A 20,095-nucleotide genomic window follows, 5' to 3' on the forward strand; every position below is an offset into this window, starting at 1 on the left:
TGATCTTTTAACGCGGATTCCTCTGTACTTCTTCTGGTTGCCCCCTGCTGATTGCTTCTGGAAGTTTGTGGATATTGAATCCACAATGCCATAGCTAATGCACGGGGCAGAGTTTAGTCTTAATGCTACAACTTTTCAGTGATTATCTGTAAAGCAAAATGTGGCCTTGTGTGGGATTGGGAGAGGGGATGGAGGGAGAGGACGAAAGCTTGTGAAACATCTGACTTGGAACGATAAACACTAGCTGCCTGAAAAACAAGAATAATGAGACCATTTTTTTTCAGTATTTTCATTTAATGGATTCCAAAATAGTTACCTCATAAAATAAATAGTTTTAAGTTTCCACATTACTTTGCCTTTAATCCATATATGCAATGAGCGCTAGTAAATGAATAAAGAATGTCTGAGCCCTCAAACTCAGCCCTCTGCTGAATCTACCACAGAACGGCTAATTATCTTTCTATCTCAATAGTGAGGAATCTGAGCGTTCCGCAGAAATGCTAATTTTGCCAAAGTTGTTCTTGTCCCTAAGGCTGAGGTTGGTGTATATATTTGGTTAAGGACCATGGCTGACATTCCTGTTAAGATATCCCAACCTGCCTTAAATGGGAGATGCAGATGTTTGAAACTTCATTCCTGTGAACGGTCTCTGTAGGGTTGTTCACAGAGACGCAAGTTAATAAAAAGTTTTGTTATATGCACGCATCCTATTTCATCATCTCACGGTGCAGGCAGCTAGTCTGAATTTTGGTGTTATAAGCCTTTCTTACATCGTCTTGGAAGTGGTGCTGGCCGCTCTGGGTTTTTTTCCTAGTCAGTGGAGGATCCAACCTGGTGGCTTTTAAGCTCAGTGTGGAGGGAAGGGAGTTAAGTTTCTTCTCTTTTTTCCCAGGAGGATCTGCTTCACACTTGATACGGCCCCTGTGACATGCACCACTGTTCTGATATTGTTTCTTGCAATGCACCAATTCAAGGATGGAGAACTACTGGTCTGCTAGATGTTCCAGCTGCCATTAGTCCCAGCCAGTGTAGACAATAGCCACAGACTGTAGTCCAACAATATCTGGAAGGCTACTGTTTACAGATAGGTAGCCGTGTTGGTCTGCCATAGTCAAAACAAAAAAAATTCCTTCCAGTAGCACCTTAAAGACCAACTAAGTCAGTTCTTGGTATGAGCTTTCGTGTGCATGCACACTTCTTCAGATACCCTAGATAACCAAGGCTACTGGTTTCTCATATCACAGATATAGAGTAGTGTGTGTCTCCAACCAAGTCTGCATCTCTTGAGGTTTGTGGTCTCTCAACCTATGACCAGCCCAATACTTGGGCACCCATATTCTGCCAGAATGCCACAGACACCCAATCACTATTCTGGGTGCATTCTGGGTGCATTGTGTTTGGCAGTATGATCCCATACTCTCTTACTTAATTTTATTTATTGTTCAATTTACATCCTACACTTTCCCCCGGAGGAACTGAGAGCATCAGAATGGGTTGATTCGTGCACTTGACATCTGACAAGAGCACAAAGTATGTTTTTGAAATCATTTTAACAAGCCTTTTTAAAAGAACCAAAATAAAACACCACCATGGGTTATCTCTAAACATTTACATGCTGTGATACGTATCAGTGTCAAGAGCAACAGTTAGTCCCACTTCCCCCCTCCCCACCTGCTTGTCTTTTGGACAAAATAATTTCTCAGTTCTGAAGATAACCCACTGTTGCAGTTTCTGACACAGATTACACCAACCATATTTAGTAAGACTTTACGAGAATGCAGACTGTGCTCAATATTATAAGCACAACACAAGCTTAGTCATTCATCACATATTCCATGCTGAGCAAGAGTTTGTCGAATGGGCACTGTTTCAGGAATAGGGGTTTCAGCAATGCGGGCGAGATTTCAGCAAGGTTCGAAGGCTTGTTCTAAGATAAAAATTATAATAATGGTAGTGCTGACCCAGAGACGAGACAGTGATTGACTTCCTAACGTTTCCAGCTGTTATAATTATTCGTCTACATCTTCCATGGATATTTGGCCAATTAGTCTTGGCCACTGCACCAGGTCCACAGTCCCTTTCTCCCATTAAGTGTCTTGTTGATATTTGCAAGGGTCAGACTATTTATTTTTTGAGGGGGGGTATTGGCAGTGCTATTTTTCTAGAAAAAGAGGTGCTGGAACTCACCATGTTCCCTTATAATGGCAATAGTGCCCACCTGAGAGGTACCAAAAGTGAGTTTCACTAAGTTCCGTCTGAAAAAAAGCCTCTGCATTGGGGAGTGTTCTTCTGGTTCCCAGGAACTACTCCAGTTCAGTGATATACAGGATTGACCTATAAGTCACAATGAAACACTTGCCGCAATGAAAATTGAATTGTCATCCTGATCCTTGGAAGTTAAGCCCCGATGAATTCAATTGATCTTACTTCCAAGTAAAGCAGAACGGCAGCCTACGTTAAGAGTTATGTGGAAACAATAACAGATGCAATTATGAAATAGACCAGCCAAACAAACAAAACATTATAGCATGAAGAAGAAATTAAAGCACAATAGAAAGAATAAAATAAAATGTGCTTAAAGTAGTGCTTCTTTCCTGGCGGTGGTGAAGAAGCATTTCTTTTTAATTCTTCGTATTGTCTCAGCAGCTTTTCTTTACATACCAGCAATCAATCCCACTGATCCTGTTGAAGCCTGTTTGCCTCAATTGAAATATCCTCCTCACTTTCTTGTAAAAGCCAGATGAAGTTTGCAGCGCTGGATAATTAAAACAAATCTTGAATAAACTGCTTCGTGGAGATAGGAGTTTGATGGCTGGGTATATAAAAATTGTAACCAGATGTTGTGCAGAAGCCACAGCAATATAAAGATCATGAGCCCTTTTTTTTCAGTCCAAAGTAAAAATATTATAATTGAAGTTGTCAGCAGGAGTGAGACTAATGTGCCTGTATTTGATTAAATAATAGTTTATTTAAAATTCAGTGTGGCCCAGAATTGGATGAGACTGAAATAGGAAAAACTCAAATGCACTTTCTCCCCCCCACCCCTTTTTTTCTTTCTTTTTTCTTTTTTGGCTTAAATGAAAGGCGGGGGAAATAGGCCTTGGTGAAATGTTAACAATTTTGTGTAATATTGCCAATTCCTGTCATTATCAATTCAGTATTTTCACCCCATCAGCATTCTTCAGGAGCGCCCGGTTCCTTGCATTTATTTCTTTTTCACTCATTGACTGGCAGAGTCAAGAAATGAAAGAAACTAAACGATACAGCATGGAAATGTTAGAGCTGTTATAGATGTTCTGGAATGCTACATCGAATGGTTTCATTTCCCGTGACAGAAAAGTCCGTAATTTCATATAAATCACGTTCACATAGCAATGTTCATAGACGTTATTCTGATCTTTTAGGAGAACAGGATCTTCTTGGAAGTGGCCCCACAGCTATGGAACTCTTTTCCAAGCAGAGGTGGACCAGCTGATATAGTAGGGCAGAACTGTAGAGTCGCCCTTCTGGCATTGGCCTTGCTGCCACTTATTGGGGACAGGGTGGTAAGGCCAAGACTGGCACAAGTCCAAGATTGGCTCTACTGCTGCACCCACGCAGCCTCAATTTTGCTACCACCCTGCTCCACATTTGCACTGTCCTGGTAAATGGCATCGGTTCTAGGGCCATCTTTTTCCTACTGCTTTTTGTGGCTAGTCTGTGGACATGTAGTTTTTGGCACATGCAATGCTAGTCCCAGTAGCATTTGATGCTGATGTAATACAGTGGTACCTCAGGTTACATATGCTTCAGGTTACAGACTCCGCTAATAGTGCTTCAGGTTAAGAACTTTGCTTCAGGATGAGAACAGAAATCGTGCTCCGGTGGTGCGGCAGAAGCAAGAGGCCCCGTTAGCTAAAGTGGTGCTTCAGGTTAAGAACAGTTTCAGGTTAAGAACGGACCTCCAGAACGAATTAAGTACTTAACCTGAGGTACCACTGTAAACTGTTACAGAAAAAATCAGATCTGGCCCTCTCTGAAAAAAGTTTGGGCACCCCTGCCTGAGGTATCTTTCTAGACAGCATACATGGGAGCAGAATTGACCACTGGTGTGTGTGTGTGTGTGTGTGTGTGTGTCTGTGTGTCTGTGTGTCTCTCTGTGTGTGATGAGGTTAGGTGTGTGTGTGTGTGTGTGTGTAGTGGCAAGACATGTTGTAAGTGGGTGGGTTTCTGGATTGTATGCTTGGTCATTAGGTGCAGCTGTGTGGCTGGAGTTAAGGGCTAGGTGTAGTTGTGGTGTTGGGGTGTCTGTGTGATTGCAGGGAGTACTCGGCTGTGGTGTCCATAACAATTTCTCAGGACCCTAAAACATAGGTGGCCACTTGCCTAACATCTTCACCCCACATAATTAAAGGAATCTGCATTGCACATAGCAGCCACTAGGTGGCTCCCACTGCAAATACTGTACTCCTGGCAAAATGTTCACTTCAAACTTGAATCTGTGCATGCCCTACTTTATGTTTCCATTAACTTCATTTTAATGTAAACCTCTTTGTAAGAAACATTATTAAGAAATACAATCAATCAATCAATCAATCAAACCCTGTCATATACTTTAATGGGGCAGAGAACCCTTAATAACATTTGAACTACTACCCAGAATTTGATCAAGCTATTGAAGAAATGCCTTCCTTGGCAAGCATAATAAAACACCTCAATACTTGTAAACAGAAATATATAGTATACCTGTTTATAAATATTAATATAATATAATATGATATAATATAATATAATATAAATGTAGTACATTTTCTGAATGAAATTCTACTGATTCAGAATCCGCCAATGACCTGTTACATTGTTTATTACATCCTGTTACTTATAATCTTGCCAGACTCTTTTGAATTAAGGTTACATCAACTCATACACCCCAATCCTAGCCTAAAGTACTGTACAGGGGAAAAATTATTTTTGCTACAGCAGAGTAATACAGGAACTTTTCAGGATGCTCAAACTTATGTACACCTATCTTGGAATAAACCCCATGGAGCAAAGTGAGACTTGAACCTCTGAAAAAAACAGACATAGGATTGGGCTGCATGACACTTTTAAGGGTTACAGAGACTTGATTATCTAAAAGTGAATCTGTACACTGTTGATATGTACACTCTGTAGACAAGAGTTAAGTCTTTTGTCCTCATGGTAAATAAAATACTAAATATGTCATCTTAATTGCAAATAGCTTCAGCAGCTCATGTTTCAATTCACTGAAATGATGAGCAAATTTTGATGGGAACTTGTAGAATTTCAAGGGAGTCATGGAATTTTACCTGACAGTTACATTGTTGGTTTTTAGAGAAAGGACGCATGGACCCAAATAATTGGAAGATGCCTTTCAGTTAACCACTGAGAGGGAAGCCTTGAGGAAGAGAGGGGACTCTCAAAGCTAGTGCCATTACAAACCATTTTTCTACATTATTCTCCCATCTCGAGACTGGTTTGGATATAGTAGTAGTAGTAGTAATTATTATTATTATTATTATTATTATTATTATTATTATTATTATTTATATCCCGCGAGAACCGGGCTCAGGGTGGCTAACATCAAAATATATAATACATTAAAACATAAAATTCAGCAATCGACTTGTTCATTCCTCTTCAGATTCAACCTCTCACTTTCACACCTCCTTCCATGCTCTTCCCTGCATCTGGAATGTTCTGTAATCTCTGTTCATCAAGCCATCTTTTCCTCCCTTCTCAAAATCAAAAACATTGCCCCCCCATCCGTTTTGGTAGAGTTAAACTGTGATCCTTGTATCAAGGACTATGCTTGTTCTGTATTCTGTACAGGTCGTATCACACTCTTGGTGCTAAATGCATGTTTTTTGTATTCTAGTGCTGCTCCTCTTGTTCCTACTAGCATAGCCAATAGTACTACTAAGGAAAGTAGATGAATACATTTGTTTTGAAGTAAATTCCTTTAGGTTTTGTGGCGATTACAATAATTTAACCATACCTATGATTGAGATTTAGCCTGGTTTACATTAGACTCCTAAATTCGGAACCAGCACATCCTCCAGGAAAATCATTTAGCACTTCTGCAATGCAGCTCTTGTGATACTACAGAGTACTAATACTTGCACAGTTTGTAAGTAGGCCTCTTTTCCAACGTATCTGCTGCTTAATGCTGCGTATCTTTGGCATTGTCTGTTACTCTCAAGTTGTGCCATTGTGGTCGATGATAATTGGCTTGGAGAAATTATTTCAAAGGCTGCAACCCATCGCCTTCCCAAAATTAAACACGGCTTTATTTATTCATGAAGAACATTTGTATCCTGCTCTTCAGCCAAATAGTGTTCCAGAGTGGCTTGCATTCAGTCCGTATTTAATTTGAGCAAAACAATACATTTGGGCATGACACAGTAGTTAAAGACACATTTTCCTCCTAATTACAAACCCTCATTTTGTGTTTTTATATATGGGACTCTCAAAAAACATGACTAATTTTGAAAATCCTTCTGGTACTATCCTAGTAAAACTAGGGTAGTAACAGATGTTCATTGTGTTTGCTTTTCATGGCTAAACTAGTGGTTTTGTAGGGTCCAAAATACCAGAACCCTTATAGCTGAAAACACACCTTTTTCATGCCTTTTCAAAGCCATTGCTTCTTTGATTTGCTGTGAACTTGCTCTTGGTCTCACTCTCAGGTTTAATTGTGGATAGGGATCCTTTTCTTCTTCCTATTGGCTCCTAGTGAAACAGTAATCGCATAGTGAACTCAATGGCAATCATTCTAGCTCACGGGTGTCCAGAGGCAGGGCCATTGGCATCCAAGGCCAGAGGCTCATTCCCCAGAAACTGCATGGCTCCCCTCATGTGAGTAATGCATGTTCCAGTGGAAAACCCCAAGACATTGCAGTCACTAAAAATGCAAATCCATTTCCCTGTGTCTGGGTTGATCTGTCTTTTCATGGCTTCATCATGCTTCTTATCCATTCAAAACTTTTGGAACATGCTCAGAGACGAGACTAAGTACAGTCTTCTCTTTAAATTCTCACTAAGCTTTCCTTTCCCTTAAATTAATGTATCAGGAAGCTTTCCTGTAAAGATACGTTTGCTATTTTCCTGGAAATGCTTTGAGAAAGGGGGAGAGGTATTATCCACAAACCTGAATTTTTTTTCCCATAGTTGGCTTTCCTCCAAATTATAAACAGCTGAACTGATTTAAATAAAGTTTTGTGTTTTTTGTTGTTTTTTTAAACCACTTCACATCTGTGCTGGCCAATTTGTGTGCCAAATTTCAGCCCAATGTGATTTGAGACAACTGAGATATTAAACACCCCAACCTAGGAACTAAAATGGAAATACTGACAGACCCTTAACTGTAGTGGTCCCTTCAGGCAGTGTTATTATAATGTACTAGCTATAAGGATCCACATAATTAAAGATTGACGCAGCAGAAACATAGTTTCAATTATAGACCCTTTGGGCTTCTTTTCCCAAGCACGTACAGGAAATCTACATGGATAACTCCAATTAGTAACAAGTGGCGTTGATGGGAATCCAGATCCCTTCATCTTTGTTCAGGGACATGTTCAGAAGTGATGCTAGGAAGTTTCGTTAGGGCTGGGATAAAAGGTGGGATGCATGAAATGGGATTCAAGCGGCTAATGCAGACATAGGCAGTGTGGTATCCTGCAGAGGTTGGTGGACTACAACTCCCATCATCTCTGACCATTGGCCTTGCTGACTGGAGCCGATGGGAATTGTATTCCAACAACATCTGGAGTGATAGGTAAATAAATACCCTTCACTTAGAGAAGGATCTGAAAAAATCCCTTGAAGCTTAAATGTTTTATTCTGGATTGTTTGTTCTCACACCATACTTTTAAAGGACATGGTTTTCCCCCAAAGAATCCTGGGAACTGAAATTTGATTGTAGCCCTGTGAGGGATAAGCTACAGTTGTGCCTGTTAAAGTGGTATGAATGTGCTTTAAATGCATGGGTTTCAGGTTTTCTAAGAAATAAGTTGTTTTTGCTGGAATTATCTTTAGAAAAGGAATTGTGAGTTTTACTGGTGATCATTCAGGGTGGGCTGGGGATCATAACATTGGTTCCTGCTAGTTGCCTATGCTTTGTCCTATTCTAGGAATTGTAGTTGCAGAAACAGGCATTGCAGAAAATTCATCCCCTACCTTTAAAAAAAAACCCACTCAGGAACAAGAGATAAATTGGGAACTGAACAATCACATTTCGCAAAATAACAGTAGAGAAAATTGACACAAATAAAGAAGATAACAGTCAAATAAAATAATGCTTTTCTCCATGTTTCACAACTCTCTGTGATGGTTTAGGATCAGGTTGGGCATTAAGGAATTTAATGCACCTCTAAGGCAGCTGGCCTCAGGTACTTGGTCTGCTGACCACACATATACAGAATTTAGGTTGGTATTGCAAGCCAGAGAATAACCTTTGGAGAAAATACCACTCAGTTTGTAATACAGTGAAGGGTTACCGATTAGACAAATTTGTATTCCCAACGAGGAATTACAGACTTCAGTGACACTAGTAAACCCTTTTTTTGGAATTAAATAGCATCTAAATTGAAGAAGATGAAGAAGCTCCAATCTGTTCATCATCCAGATTATGAAGAACATTACACTATTTACACAGAAACTAGGAAGTGTTTTTTAAAAATATATTTTTATTGATTTTATATAAAACAACAGCCATTTAACACAGGAAGAAATAGGTTAGATGGGTCATACTGGTTCCAGACAATACATTTCCTGAATTACATTGCTTTCCAATGTGTAATAAATAGTTTCTACTTATCCTGTTAGAGATTTTACATCCTTTCCACTTGGTTAACTTAATCAGTTCTAAAACAATCCAATCTCTTAAGTAAGAACTGCATGCACCTTCAGATTCCCCCCCCCCCTTTTTGAAATTATTTCCAGTCTTGTCACAGAAAATACAACAACTTTCCAATAATTTCCATGTCCACATTTTTTTCCCCACACAATCTATCAGGTAATAAAGTAAGATTACTTTCTTCTAGCTACAGCCTGTGTAATTTTATACCGTTGTGATTTTGGGTGCAAGTTACGGCACTTGTGAGCTCTGTGTTGCTTTTCAGAATGGCTCATGGCCCAAAGATATAAAAGAAGGCACATAAACATTAACTTAAATCCAAATAAACATCACTTTATTGATTAGGAGCAGAGAAGTTGAATTTAACCTCTCCTCTGGCCTTATCTGGCATGTGTTCATTAATCCCAGTCGCTATGGCAGGCTAGTTCATCGCTACACAGTTTAGCTTGAATTTTGCGTTTTGGCATATATTTGATGAAATAACTATGTGTTCTAATGTAGTTGTGGTTTCTCCTTTAAATTTTGGTCACACTGACAAACACTCAGTAGCAAGGAAGAATCTTCATTTTAAAGACTCTTAATCTCAGGGTTGTGGGTTTGAGCCCTGTGTTGGGCAAAAGATTGCTGTATTGCAGCAGGTTAGACTAGATGACCCTCACGGCTCCTCCCAAATCTACAGTTCCATGATTCTATTATTCTATTTACACTTAGGGTCAAGCAAATTCAACCACCATTGAATTGCATGGTGTGCCAGTTGCACAGATAATTTTTCACTCCATATTTTTGCATAATATACAACACAGTAATTGTAGACAGTCATTCCCGATCAGTAAACTGCCTTCACAAATCATTCGTTCCAAATAATTCCTTCGCCTTAAAGTGTTTACAAATAATCATCACATCATTTATTTTATTGCGGGGTTTTTTTGTTTTTAGGTTTCCCCAGGGTTTCAGTGGTGTAGATAGGCAATTAACCTTCTATGCATATATAGATACTTATTAGATAAACTAATCATTAATGGATAATGAATTATTTTATGCATATAAATAATAAGCATTCTAGGCATATTCCCCAAAAGGCCACCTGCCCCTGTATTGACCTGTAAGATCACTTAGATCACCTGGGTAAATGTTACTAAGGCACCACATCCTACAGAGGAATAACCCCAAAACAGGCGTTTTCTGCCCCCTTCCCCTTTTTTATGGACTGCCCTTCCCCCTCCAGATACCTTGCAAAGACTTATTTCTTTGCCCAGGATTCCCCTGACCCGTGAGATGAGATGTTGTTTTATGTGTTTAAATCCCCTGAATTCTTGTTTTATTTGTTTATCTTCTATTTTCTGTTAATAGTCTTTCTATTGCAGTTTTATTGGTGTTTAATTTTTTAAGGTTGGTTTTAAAGGATGGATTTATACGGTACAGTGGTGCCCCGCAAGACGAACGCCTCGCAAGACGAAAAACCCGCTAGACGAAAGGGTTTTCTGTTTTGGAGGCGCTTCGCAAAACGAATTTCCCTATGGGGTTGCTTCGCAAGACGAAAAAATCTTGCATCCCCCCGCGGGCTTTTTTCGCTTTTTTCGCCCTTTTCTTAAGCCGCTAAGCCGCTTATCAGCTGTTCCGCTGCTAAGCCGCTTAACAGCTGATCGCTGGAAGCCGCTTGACAGCTGTAGCGCTAATCCGCTAAGCTGTCAATGGGCTTGCTTCGCAAGACGAAAAAACCGCTAGACGAAGAGAATCGCGGAACGAATTCTTTTCGTCTAGCGAGGCACCACTGTATATATATATATATATATATATATATATATATATATATATATAATCACTTTCTATATTGTACACTGCTTAGAGCTGAGGCAAGGAACCTCTGGTCCTCCAAACATGATTGAACTACAGTCCCCATCAGACCCACCCAGCATGGCCGATGGCCAGGGATGACTGGAGTTGTTGCCCAGTGGCAACTGGAGGAGCAAAGTTTCCCCAGACACGGCTTAAAGATTTTTCAATATTAACTGGTTTATAAATGCACATGTTTATAAATGCATAGTACATTATGAAATAATTGGACATGGAGTGGTCCTATTGTAACTGAGACATAGGTGAGACAATGAGGTGTAATTATGGTTATGATTTAGTGGTTTTTGGCTGGAGGGGTGGGACCAGGAGACCATTCCGTTAGCATTCTTGATTTTTATTACCTCGACTTGAAGCAGGACAACCTGCTACACTAATGAAATTGTGTTCTTGGTTTAAAAGGGCAATTGTTAGGCTGACTTTGGTGCTCACCGAAAAACATTTCCCCAGTCTTGTTAAATTATTGCTCTCATTTTAGATTTTTATGGCCGTGTAGGTTACCTGCCCTCGTTTCCCTGTGTTTCATTCATTTTCCTCGTATTGGTGATTAATGGGGGATGTCGAACGTTAGAGTGAGCAGGCATCAGCAAATGCAAGATCATAATTAGTTTAGCTGACGAGGGCCTCTGATAGCGCTTGCATCTGGAAGGAAAAATTACCCTATAGGGAACTGGCTGATCACCAGGTCTTTTTAGTGATACATTGTGAAACACCCGATGAATCAAATGCCCTTTCCATGCCAAGAAAGTGTTCCATACTCCAAGCCAAAATTATGTCTGCAAAAAGCTTTCCATTTGAAATGTATCAGAGTACAATTATAACCATTGTATTTTCTTGGCACTGATAGGCCCCCTTCCCTACAGTATGGCGCAAAGTTAAATAAATTACTTAAATTTGATGAAACCTTGAAATTTTGATTTACAGGACTGGTAATTTTTTAATTTAGAACAAAATCAGTTTAATCTTTTAGTGAAACTGTTTTCCCTCCACACTTGTGCAGGGCAGAGAACATTTAATAAAAGTTTGTAAAAAAGAAAGAAAGAAACCAATGTTGAAATGATTTTTTTTTCACGGGGGGGGGGGGGTAGGCAGAACAAGACAGCCATGTCATTGTTGTTAGCAGTTGTGCCCACAAAAACAGCCTGTTTTTCCCCCTTGTGGTGTTCTTATTGAAATGAAAAGTTTAATGATATCATTATGTCACAGAAGGAATTTAACAAGCTTCTCTGGTCAGCGCTGCCCGATGCTGAACAAGATGGAATATTAGTAAATGTTGAATGGGCTATTAGTAAAGCTGTAGAGCTCAGTTAGCAGTCCAGTTAATGTTCATTTTGCATTTGGAAAAGTTTTGCCTTTACTAAATTAAAACGAAAGTAAAAAAATCTATCCACTGATAACGCGGCATTGCCTAGTTTCATACGAAGTTCAGAAGTGGTATCATTAACAATGCCATATTTTTCACCAATGAAATTAGGCCGTGGTCTCAGTCAGCTGTGGGAAATAGAAAGTAGCATAAGTGGATTTTAGTTTTATGTTAACCTATGTGGGAATTACGTTCAGTATTGTGTATATTGTTAATAGGCTCTTATACAAGAACTGGAATGAGACAAACGAACTAGAATCTCTCTCTCTCTCTCTCTCTCTCTCTCTCACACACACACACACACACACACTATTTGTAGTTAATACTTATAATTAAAACAGTGAAATCCTTGCAAAAAGCAGCTAGCAAGATCAGCAGAGATCATTTTGTGTCAAAATAGAACATTGAAATTCCGAGTTCAGAATCCAGTTATTAGAAGGGCACAGACACTAAAGTTCAAAAAGTTAAAGCTGTTACCGGGTTGGGGGGGTGGAGAGGGAAGTGGTGGTATTTTGCACACCTCATCCATCACTGTAGGGTAAATTGTAATGAAAATCAGCGCTCCCTATTAAGCGCAATTGAACCTGACCTCATTATGGGCAGTGTGGTTTTTATGCTATCAATTGTTGCCAGCATAGAGACAAAACTCCTGTGTTGATTTGTCCTAACTCCACAGATCACGTGACTTAACCTTTGACCTTGTGTCCCCCCCCCCACTTTTTTCCCGTTTCAGAGACGTAGAGGCTCAGGAGTTTTCTGTGCCAACTGCCTGACCACAAAGACCTCTCTCTGGCGAAAGAATGCAAATGGAGGATATGTATGCAACGCGTGTGGTCTGTACCAGAAGCTTCACTCGGTAGGAAGAACTTACTCGTTTTATGCAGGAAAGGTTTTCGGCAGCTAGGCTGAAGTAGGGCAGCTGCGGTTAATTTCCTAACTGCATTCCCCCCCTTTTTCTTCTTCTTCTTCTTCTTCCCAACGCGGCCACTCTGGGATCAGATGTGATTCATTATGGAACATGCTGATACACCACGGAGAGGCGTCTATGCTGGAGATTACCAATGAGGCATTAATTATTTTGATACAAAATAAAGAATAAAAGTGGGGGTGTTTCCTCCTCCCACCCAAGAAGTTCACAGAAATATGTTGCAACAGAACTTGTCAAGATCCCCTCATATTGATCACAAAGGGAAAAGCTTGTAGCTCAGTGGCAGAGCTGATGAAGGAAGAAGGACTCAGTTTCTGTCACTGGTATCTCCAGGTAGAGTGGGAAGATACCCCATCAGAAAGCAGCTGCCAATCATTGTAAACAGCATTGAGCTCAATGGTCTGATGGATAGAAAGCAGAAATATGTCCCTTGTCAACATCTAGCTCCAGCCTAATAACTCAGCTTCTGGGCAATATTTTTGTTCCCAACAACGTATCATCAAGGGACATACTGTCCTGTTCCAATGAACATAGCTTGGTTTACGCCAACCTGCTCCACCCTTCCCTTTTGATTCACTGCAGGACTTCCTGGCTTAATTAACCCTAGTTTCCCATTACATCTGAACTGGTAAACCATAGTTACCAGAAACTCAACAGGCCATGATCTTAAGCCCCATCAGAAATGTGGTTTAAGACCTTGGCTTGTTCCAGCTCTGGTAACACATTTTGAACCACTTTGAGGTATTCTTCTTACCATCAAGTGGCTTATAAATATTACAAAATAAAGAAAAATAGACATAAGGGAAAGCTATGATTAAACATCCCATTGAGCTGTGTTGTGCCTAGAAGGGAACAAGGCTCATGCATATATTTGCTTAACAAGCCCATGTATGTACGCCCAAAGCAGGCCATTGAATATTGACCATACCAGATATTAGCCAGATTTCAGTGACTCATATAAGAGCATCCCTTGAACAAAATAAATAAAATTATTGGGTGGCATTCACCTAACCAGCTCCACCAGTGGAAATGCTGTGTAAGGACTTCTGCTTGCACAACAGGACTTCCCCCCAAATTCCCTATATCTGCTGAAATTGGTTAATGGGGGAGAACCCCATAACAGCACAGGGGATGGGGGGCAAGCAGGTTATTCCATCTGGCAAGCTGCAGTGCTTTCCACAGGCAGGACAATGGGAAGAATGCAATGTTGACTTCCCCCAATTATATGAGAGTTCATGCAATTTTATGAGAGTTTTAATCCTGACTTTTAGTGTGAAATAGTTTGTTATAGTTTATTTAACAACATAATCACACAGATGGCAAATTCAATCTAAATATAATTTCATCTGGCACCTTTTTTAATTCTATTTAATTTTTGATCCACTGTTTATATCTTGTCGTGGAATAATGCTGTACTGCCTCTTTTGCATCTTTTGACACACACCCCCCCCTTTCTTAGAAGTGATGGAAGACATGGTTAGTTTTGTGAGTGTGTGTGTGTGTGTGTGATGTGTATGCACACACACACACACACACACAAAGAAAGGAAGAAAGTAAATACATTATAGCTACAATTTTAGATATTTTAAATTAAAAGGTATCATAAAACATGCAAAGTAATCCTAATAAACGTATGCTGGCAACATTGCTAATTGGTTATAAGTTGTAAAACCTTTATTTCATTAGCACAGAACTAAGATAACACCATCTTTAGTAGCAGTACTGGAGCATTGTAGTGAGATGTTATTTGATGTACACTGACATTAATGAGTTTAACTTAACTGCCCAATCAAAGCCCATAGATATAATTAACCCTGCTAGGCTGTGACAAACAGAAACACACTGAAATAAATGTAGATATTTAGATGGTTGGGTTTTTTTCCCCCTCCCATTTTTACAAAGCTATATAAACACAGGAAATTTCTGATTCCTCAGTAACACAGTTTGAACTGGAAGTAAATTAGTATATAAACTGTAGCAAATATGGATAGAGCTCACTTTCAGAAATAGCTTGCAAATTAATTTACACCCTAATATTGCTATATTCTCTCCCCCACCCCATTATAACAAATACCTCTTTATGTAGTGAAAAGTATGTGGGCATGGGCTTCTCATTGCCCCAGTATTCAAAGTGATGGTCAGCTTTTGCTACCAAATTGCCTCTCTACTGTGTCTCATAGAACAGAACAGAAGCCCTTTAGAACTGAAGTGGCATTAAAAATAAAAGCAGCAATTGACAGAAATTGAGATCAGTGGTGTTTCTGGCATGTACTTCCACAGTGGATTTATTCCCCTCGTCCAATCCATCTCCATAATACACACAGTCCTAAGTCCCATTTCTCAGTGGTACTAGAAAGCATAGGAACCAGTGGGTAGTTGAGTATGTCTGTATGTTTGTATGTTCGCATCTTCCCTTTCTTCCATGACGTAACTGAATATATGATATATATAGGTTTACCAGGGAGTTTTCCATTCTGGCACCACATATGTGTGTTTTACAGTGAACAGGAGTGATGACCAAGCCAAAAGAGAATCCATCATCGCCATTCTGGCATGTGCTACACTAGCGTATAGCAAAGATTACAAGTTTTAAAAGGCAGAAATACTCATGCAGAGATGTTATTTAATGTAACAATAGATATACGTAAAGCATTTTTAAACTATCCTAGTAAAAGAAAATTGAGTGTTCAACTTACTTGCCTGAACTTTGGGACCTTATATCATAATCATCTTATTTCCTGCCCCACAGTTCCTCTTTGCTTATTGAGGAGCTTGCACTTCCTAGAACAGAATCATAGAGTGGGAAATTCAACCACTACTGTTCTTATGAAATAAAAGTTTTCACTTCTTATTATACACCTAAATCATAGTGAATATTTATTCAAAATTAGATTTTTAATAGAATAAAGCTTGAGAGGCAATCACCGACACAACTTGTTTGACTTTGAAAAAAGAGGCTAGAAAGTTGTGGGGTGAAGGAGCCAGATCAAGTAAGCAACACTTGTGTAAAGGTACTGGTGCTGGTAAGAAAGCTGGCTTGTTTTACATGCTGTCTAGTCTAATGTTGGTTTAAAAATGCTGATATGCATAATTCATGAGCCACAATCATAGTCACTTAAAACATTGATCTTCAACAAGGGGTCATGATATCCAAGTAACTTAAGGTGAGAAGGGAAAATAGGGAGGGAGGCAGAGGAAATTATCCTGGTCCAATAAACCATGGTTTTTCAGTCCAGCAACAAGCTGTGTGCCTCCTTCCCTTCCTCTCTGTCTCACATGTTTGGCTTCAACAAATATTGGTTTCTTACCAACTGAGAGATCAAACCAAGATCAGATTTAAGATCTTGTAGTTTAGAATATCCTCAATCAATATGGTCATTATTAGGAATTTTGTGCACTCAGGGGACTCTTGAAAGTAACAAAAAGTTGTTAGGGTGGGGAGATTTGATACTGGCTAAAGCACTTTGATACCAGCTAAACCATTGAAAGGGGGTGTTGACACATTTTTAATTAAATAAAATTAAGGAGTGCTTGCTTTGACCTTCTGTCTTCCTGATTTGAGGAAGCCATTTCTTTAAGCTGTTTCCCTGCAATGGCTTGATGTGGTTCAGCAACTATAACTGGGGATTTGCACAAGCGGTTCTGCAAAGCTTTGCTTAGCAATGCTCTTTTATTTATGATGTTATTGTGTTTTATATGCAGACTCCCAGGCCTTTAAACATCATTAAGCAGAACAACGGTGAGCAGATCATTAGGAGACGAACGAGAAAGCGCCTTAACCCGGAGGCACTTCAGGCTGAGCAGCTAAACAAACAGCAGAGAGGGAACAGTGAGGAACAAGTCAACGGCAGCCCATTAGATAGGAGGTCAGAGGATCATATAACAGAAGGTCACCAGAGAGAAATCCAGCTTCCCAGCCTGAGTAAATATGAAGCCCAGGGCTCATTGACTAAAAGCCATTCTGCTCCGCAGTCAATATTGGTCAGCCAAACTCTGGATATTCACAAAAGGATGCAACCTTTGCACATTCAGATAAAAAGTCCTCAGGAAAGTACCGGAGACCCAGGCAATAGTTCCTCTATATCAGAAGGAAAAGGAAGCTCAGAGAGAGGCAGCCCAATAGAGAAATACATGAGACCTGCTAAGCATCCGAACTATTCGCCACCTGGAAGCCCCATTGAAAAGTACCAGTACCCACTCTTTGGGCTTCCATTTGTACACAATGACTTTCAAAGTGAAGCTGATTGGCTGAGATTCTGGAGTAAATATAAGCTGTCTGTTCCCGGGAATCCACACTACTTGAGTCATGTGCCTGGCCTACCAAATCCTTGCCAAAACTATGTGCCTTATCCCACCTTTAATCTGCCTCCTCATTTTTCAGCTGTCGGATCTGATAATGACATTCCTCTAGATTTGGCGATAAAACATTCCAGACCTGGGCCAACTGCAAATGGTGCCTCCAAGGAGAAAGCGAAGGCACCGCCAAATGTAAAAAATGAAGGTCCCTTGAATGTAGTCAAAACAGAGAAAGTTGACCGAAGTACTCAAGATGAGCTGTCAACCAAGTGTGTGCACTGTGGCATTGTCTTTCTGGATGAAGTGATGTATGCCTTGCATATGAGTTGCCATGGTGACAGTGGACCTTTTCAGTGCAGCATATGCCAATATTTTTGCACGGACAAGTATGACTTCACAACTCACATCCAGAGGGGCCTACACAGGAACAATGCACAAGCTGAAACGAATGGCAAATCTAAAGAGTAAAGATAAATAAAATAAAATAAACCTTAGCACTTAGCACAATTAAACAGAAATAGGTTTCCTTGATGGGAATTCAATAGCTTGTAATGTCTTATTAAGCACTTCATATAGCAAGCATGCCTTATCCAGTATACAATCCTTCGTTCTTTTCTCTTCCCTCCTTTTCCTTCCTCTAGACAAAAAAAAAAAAAAGTTACCAAGAAGGAAAAGCAAAATGGATGGCAGCTGGAATTGGGGGTTAAGGGATATTTACTTGGGACCCATCCACCAAAACTATACAGAAGACACTATATCAGGGCAAGTCTCTTCAGGGGGGGAAACCCTAATCAGACAACTAATGCTTTTCGTTCTTGTAGCTGGCTAGAATGCAAAGATGTATAATGCAGGTGTACAGTAACATATGCACACTGTATAGCAAAATGGACTTGTTAAATAAACTGATGTCCAGAAATCTAGTAGTATTTTTTTTTTCCTCATTTGGGTTCACTTTGGCCTTATTAGAGCATCCGACAGCATCCACCATTTCTGCGATCTGGAGGTAGTAGTTTTCTCCAGACGTCACTCATGCAAAACCAGCCGGTAGCTACTATTTTGGTGGCTATCGCCCTGCAGTCTACAACAGTACTCCCCAATCTATCAAGGTCTAGTGCAATAGTAGATTGAATAGGTACCTGCAGACCCAGGAACAATCATCAGGAGCATTCGAAATCATGAAAGCCTCAGTGTAATGTTCCTTCCCTTGCAATCTGAAAACTTTTTTTAAAATGAAAAAGAATCTCAGGAAAGGTTAAAGTTAAATGGCGCTGGTGTCGGGAAAAAGAAAACCTATATATTTGTAGTCCAGACCTTCTCCTTTCCAGTCTGAAAGATGCGAGAAGGCCCTTTAAAATAGATACTGTGCTGGTGTTCGTTAATTTCCAGCCCGGTACAGGCCCCAGGGTTGCAAACTACATCTCAGGGGTTTCTGAGTAACGTGCTTTGGCCAAAATACAGGTTTTGGAGTAACATTCTGTAGAAAAGTACTCTGCCTGGCGACTTATCTCTTTTATGGAAGCTTCTTTACCAATTTGATGTGCGTAGTATTAATGTTTTGCATTAGCTATTCTTTCTAAATTTCGCTTCAGGGTTGAGTGCATGACTCACTTTCCCAAAAGCCCTTTGGTTATTTATATGTAGCGGTCAATCTCTTCACTAGACTTAATGCCAGCTTTTGCTCGTGTCTGCCTTCATGGCTGTTTTTGTTTTCAATACTTTAAAAAGAAAAAGAGAGGGGAGGTTTTGTAAAACTAGCCCATGAAGGGAAAGCTCCTCAGCGTAACTGCTCAGGGAAATAGGTCTAAATAACTCAATATTCAATCATTGGTTCACGGTGCTGTTAGCCAAGCCTCCATAGATGCTACAAGGATCTGCAAAGGACAGACTTCAATTCATTTGCACGATATCGGCCCAGCCAGTAGTTTTGATTGTTGTTGTTTTTACGAAGGGATAGTCAAAGAGATATTACAAGCTACTGGATGCACTGTCAGATTAACTTATTTCATTTAAGAAGTTGGGAGAACAAATAGGGAAAAAAACTTATTTTTCTAGTAAATATTAATGTATTACATTTCAAATAATGGTGCCTGACATATTGAATAATTATTTTCTACAGTGTACGTATGCAACAAAGATATTCCATCATGCATAAGATTCAGCGCTGGCTCAGCCTCGCTCTGTTTACATTTGCAAATGTAGCAAACAAGGTAATGAAGCAAATTTCTATTGCAGTAGGTCTCTTTTATTTGTGCGTGTGTGTGTGCATTAAAATTGTAAACAGTAACATGAAATGAATGGACTTTGTTGATATTAATGATTTGCTGGGGGAGAAGAAGATGAAAAAGAAGAAGAAAATGGCAAGAAGGAAATACGAGAATATTTTTACGCCTACTTAGGAGGAAGCGAAAGGGTAGCACGATTCATTCCAAGTACTTTTTTGTATTCTTAAGCTCTTAACTCACATTGTTATGCTTAAAATGATAAACATATATCCTCTTTTTATTGCTTTGTCTATGTTTCAGATGAAACATTTCAGAGATTATGTCGAGAGGTGCCATACGACTCCTTGGCACTGAAGGTTTTTATTGCATTCTGTAGTCGCATTGCACTCCCGTTTTTACCATATTACACAGCCGCTTCATTGTTGGGTTTTTTTGTGTTTTGTTGTTGTTGTTGTTGCATTGGGGCTTTACTTCTTTATTTCGCATCACAGGCTCTTTAGTCTCTCGAGGTTATGGAGTACAACTGGTTCCTGAATGTTGCTGCGAATGAAGTTTTAAAACGTCTTGTCTTATATCCA

The 20,095-nt window shown here is 39.7% G+C and overlaps 1 protein-coding gene across 13 annotated transcripts in view; it reads left to right on the forward strand.

Moving 5' to 3' along the window:
• TRPS1 (transcriptional repressor GATA binding 1) overlaps window positions 1-18,584 on the forward strand; it is a 233,038-nt gene extending 214,454 nt beyond the window's left edge. For all 13 annotated transcript variants that reach the window (XM_083748997.1, XM_083749002.1, XM_083748991.1 and 10 more), the window contains 2 exons: window positions 12,805-12,927; window positions 16,702-18,584. In XM_083748997.1, coding sequence (XP_083605123.1) covers window positions 12,805-12,927; window positions 16,702-17,763 — 1,185 coding nt within the window. In that variant the 3' untranslated portion in view covers window positions 17,764-18,584. The remainder of the gene's footprint in view (window positions 1-12,804; window positions 12,928-16,701) is intronic.
• The last annotated feature ends 1,511 nt before the right edge of the window (window positions 18,585-20,095 follow it).

This window comes from Podarcis gaigeae (assembly GCF_964106915.1).
Source record: "Podarcis gaigeae genome assembly, chromosome: 7".
NCBI lineage: Eukaryota > Metazoa > Chordata > Lepidosauria > Squamata > Lacertidae > Podarcis > Podarcis gaigeae.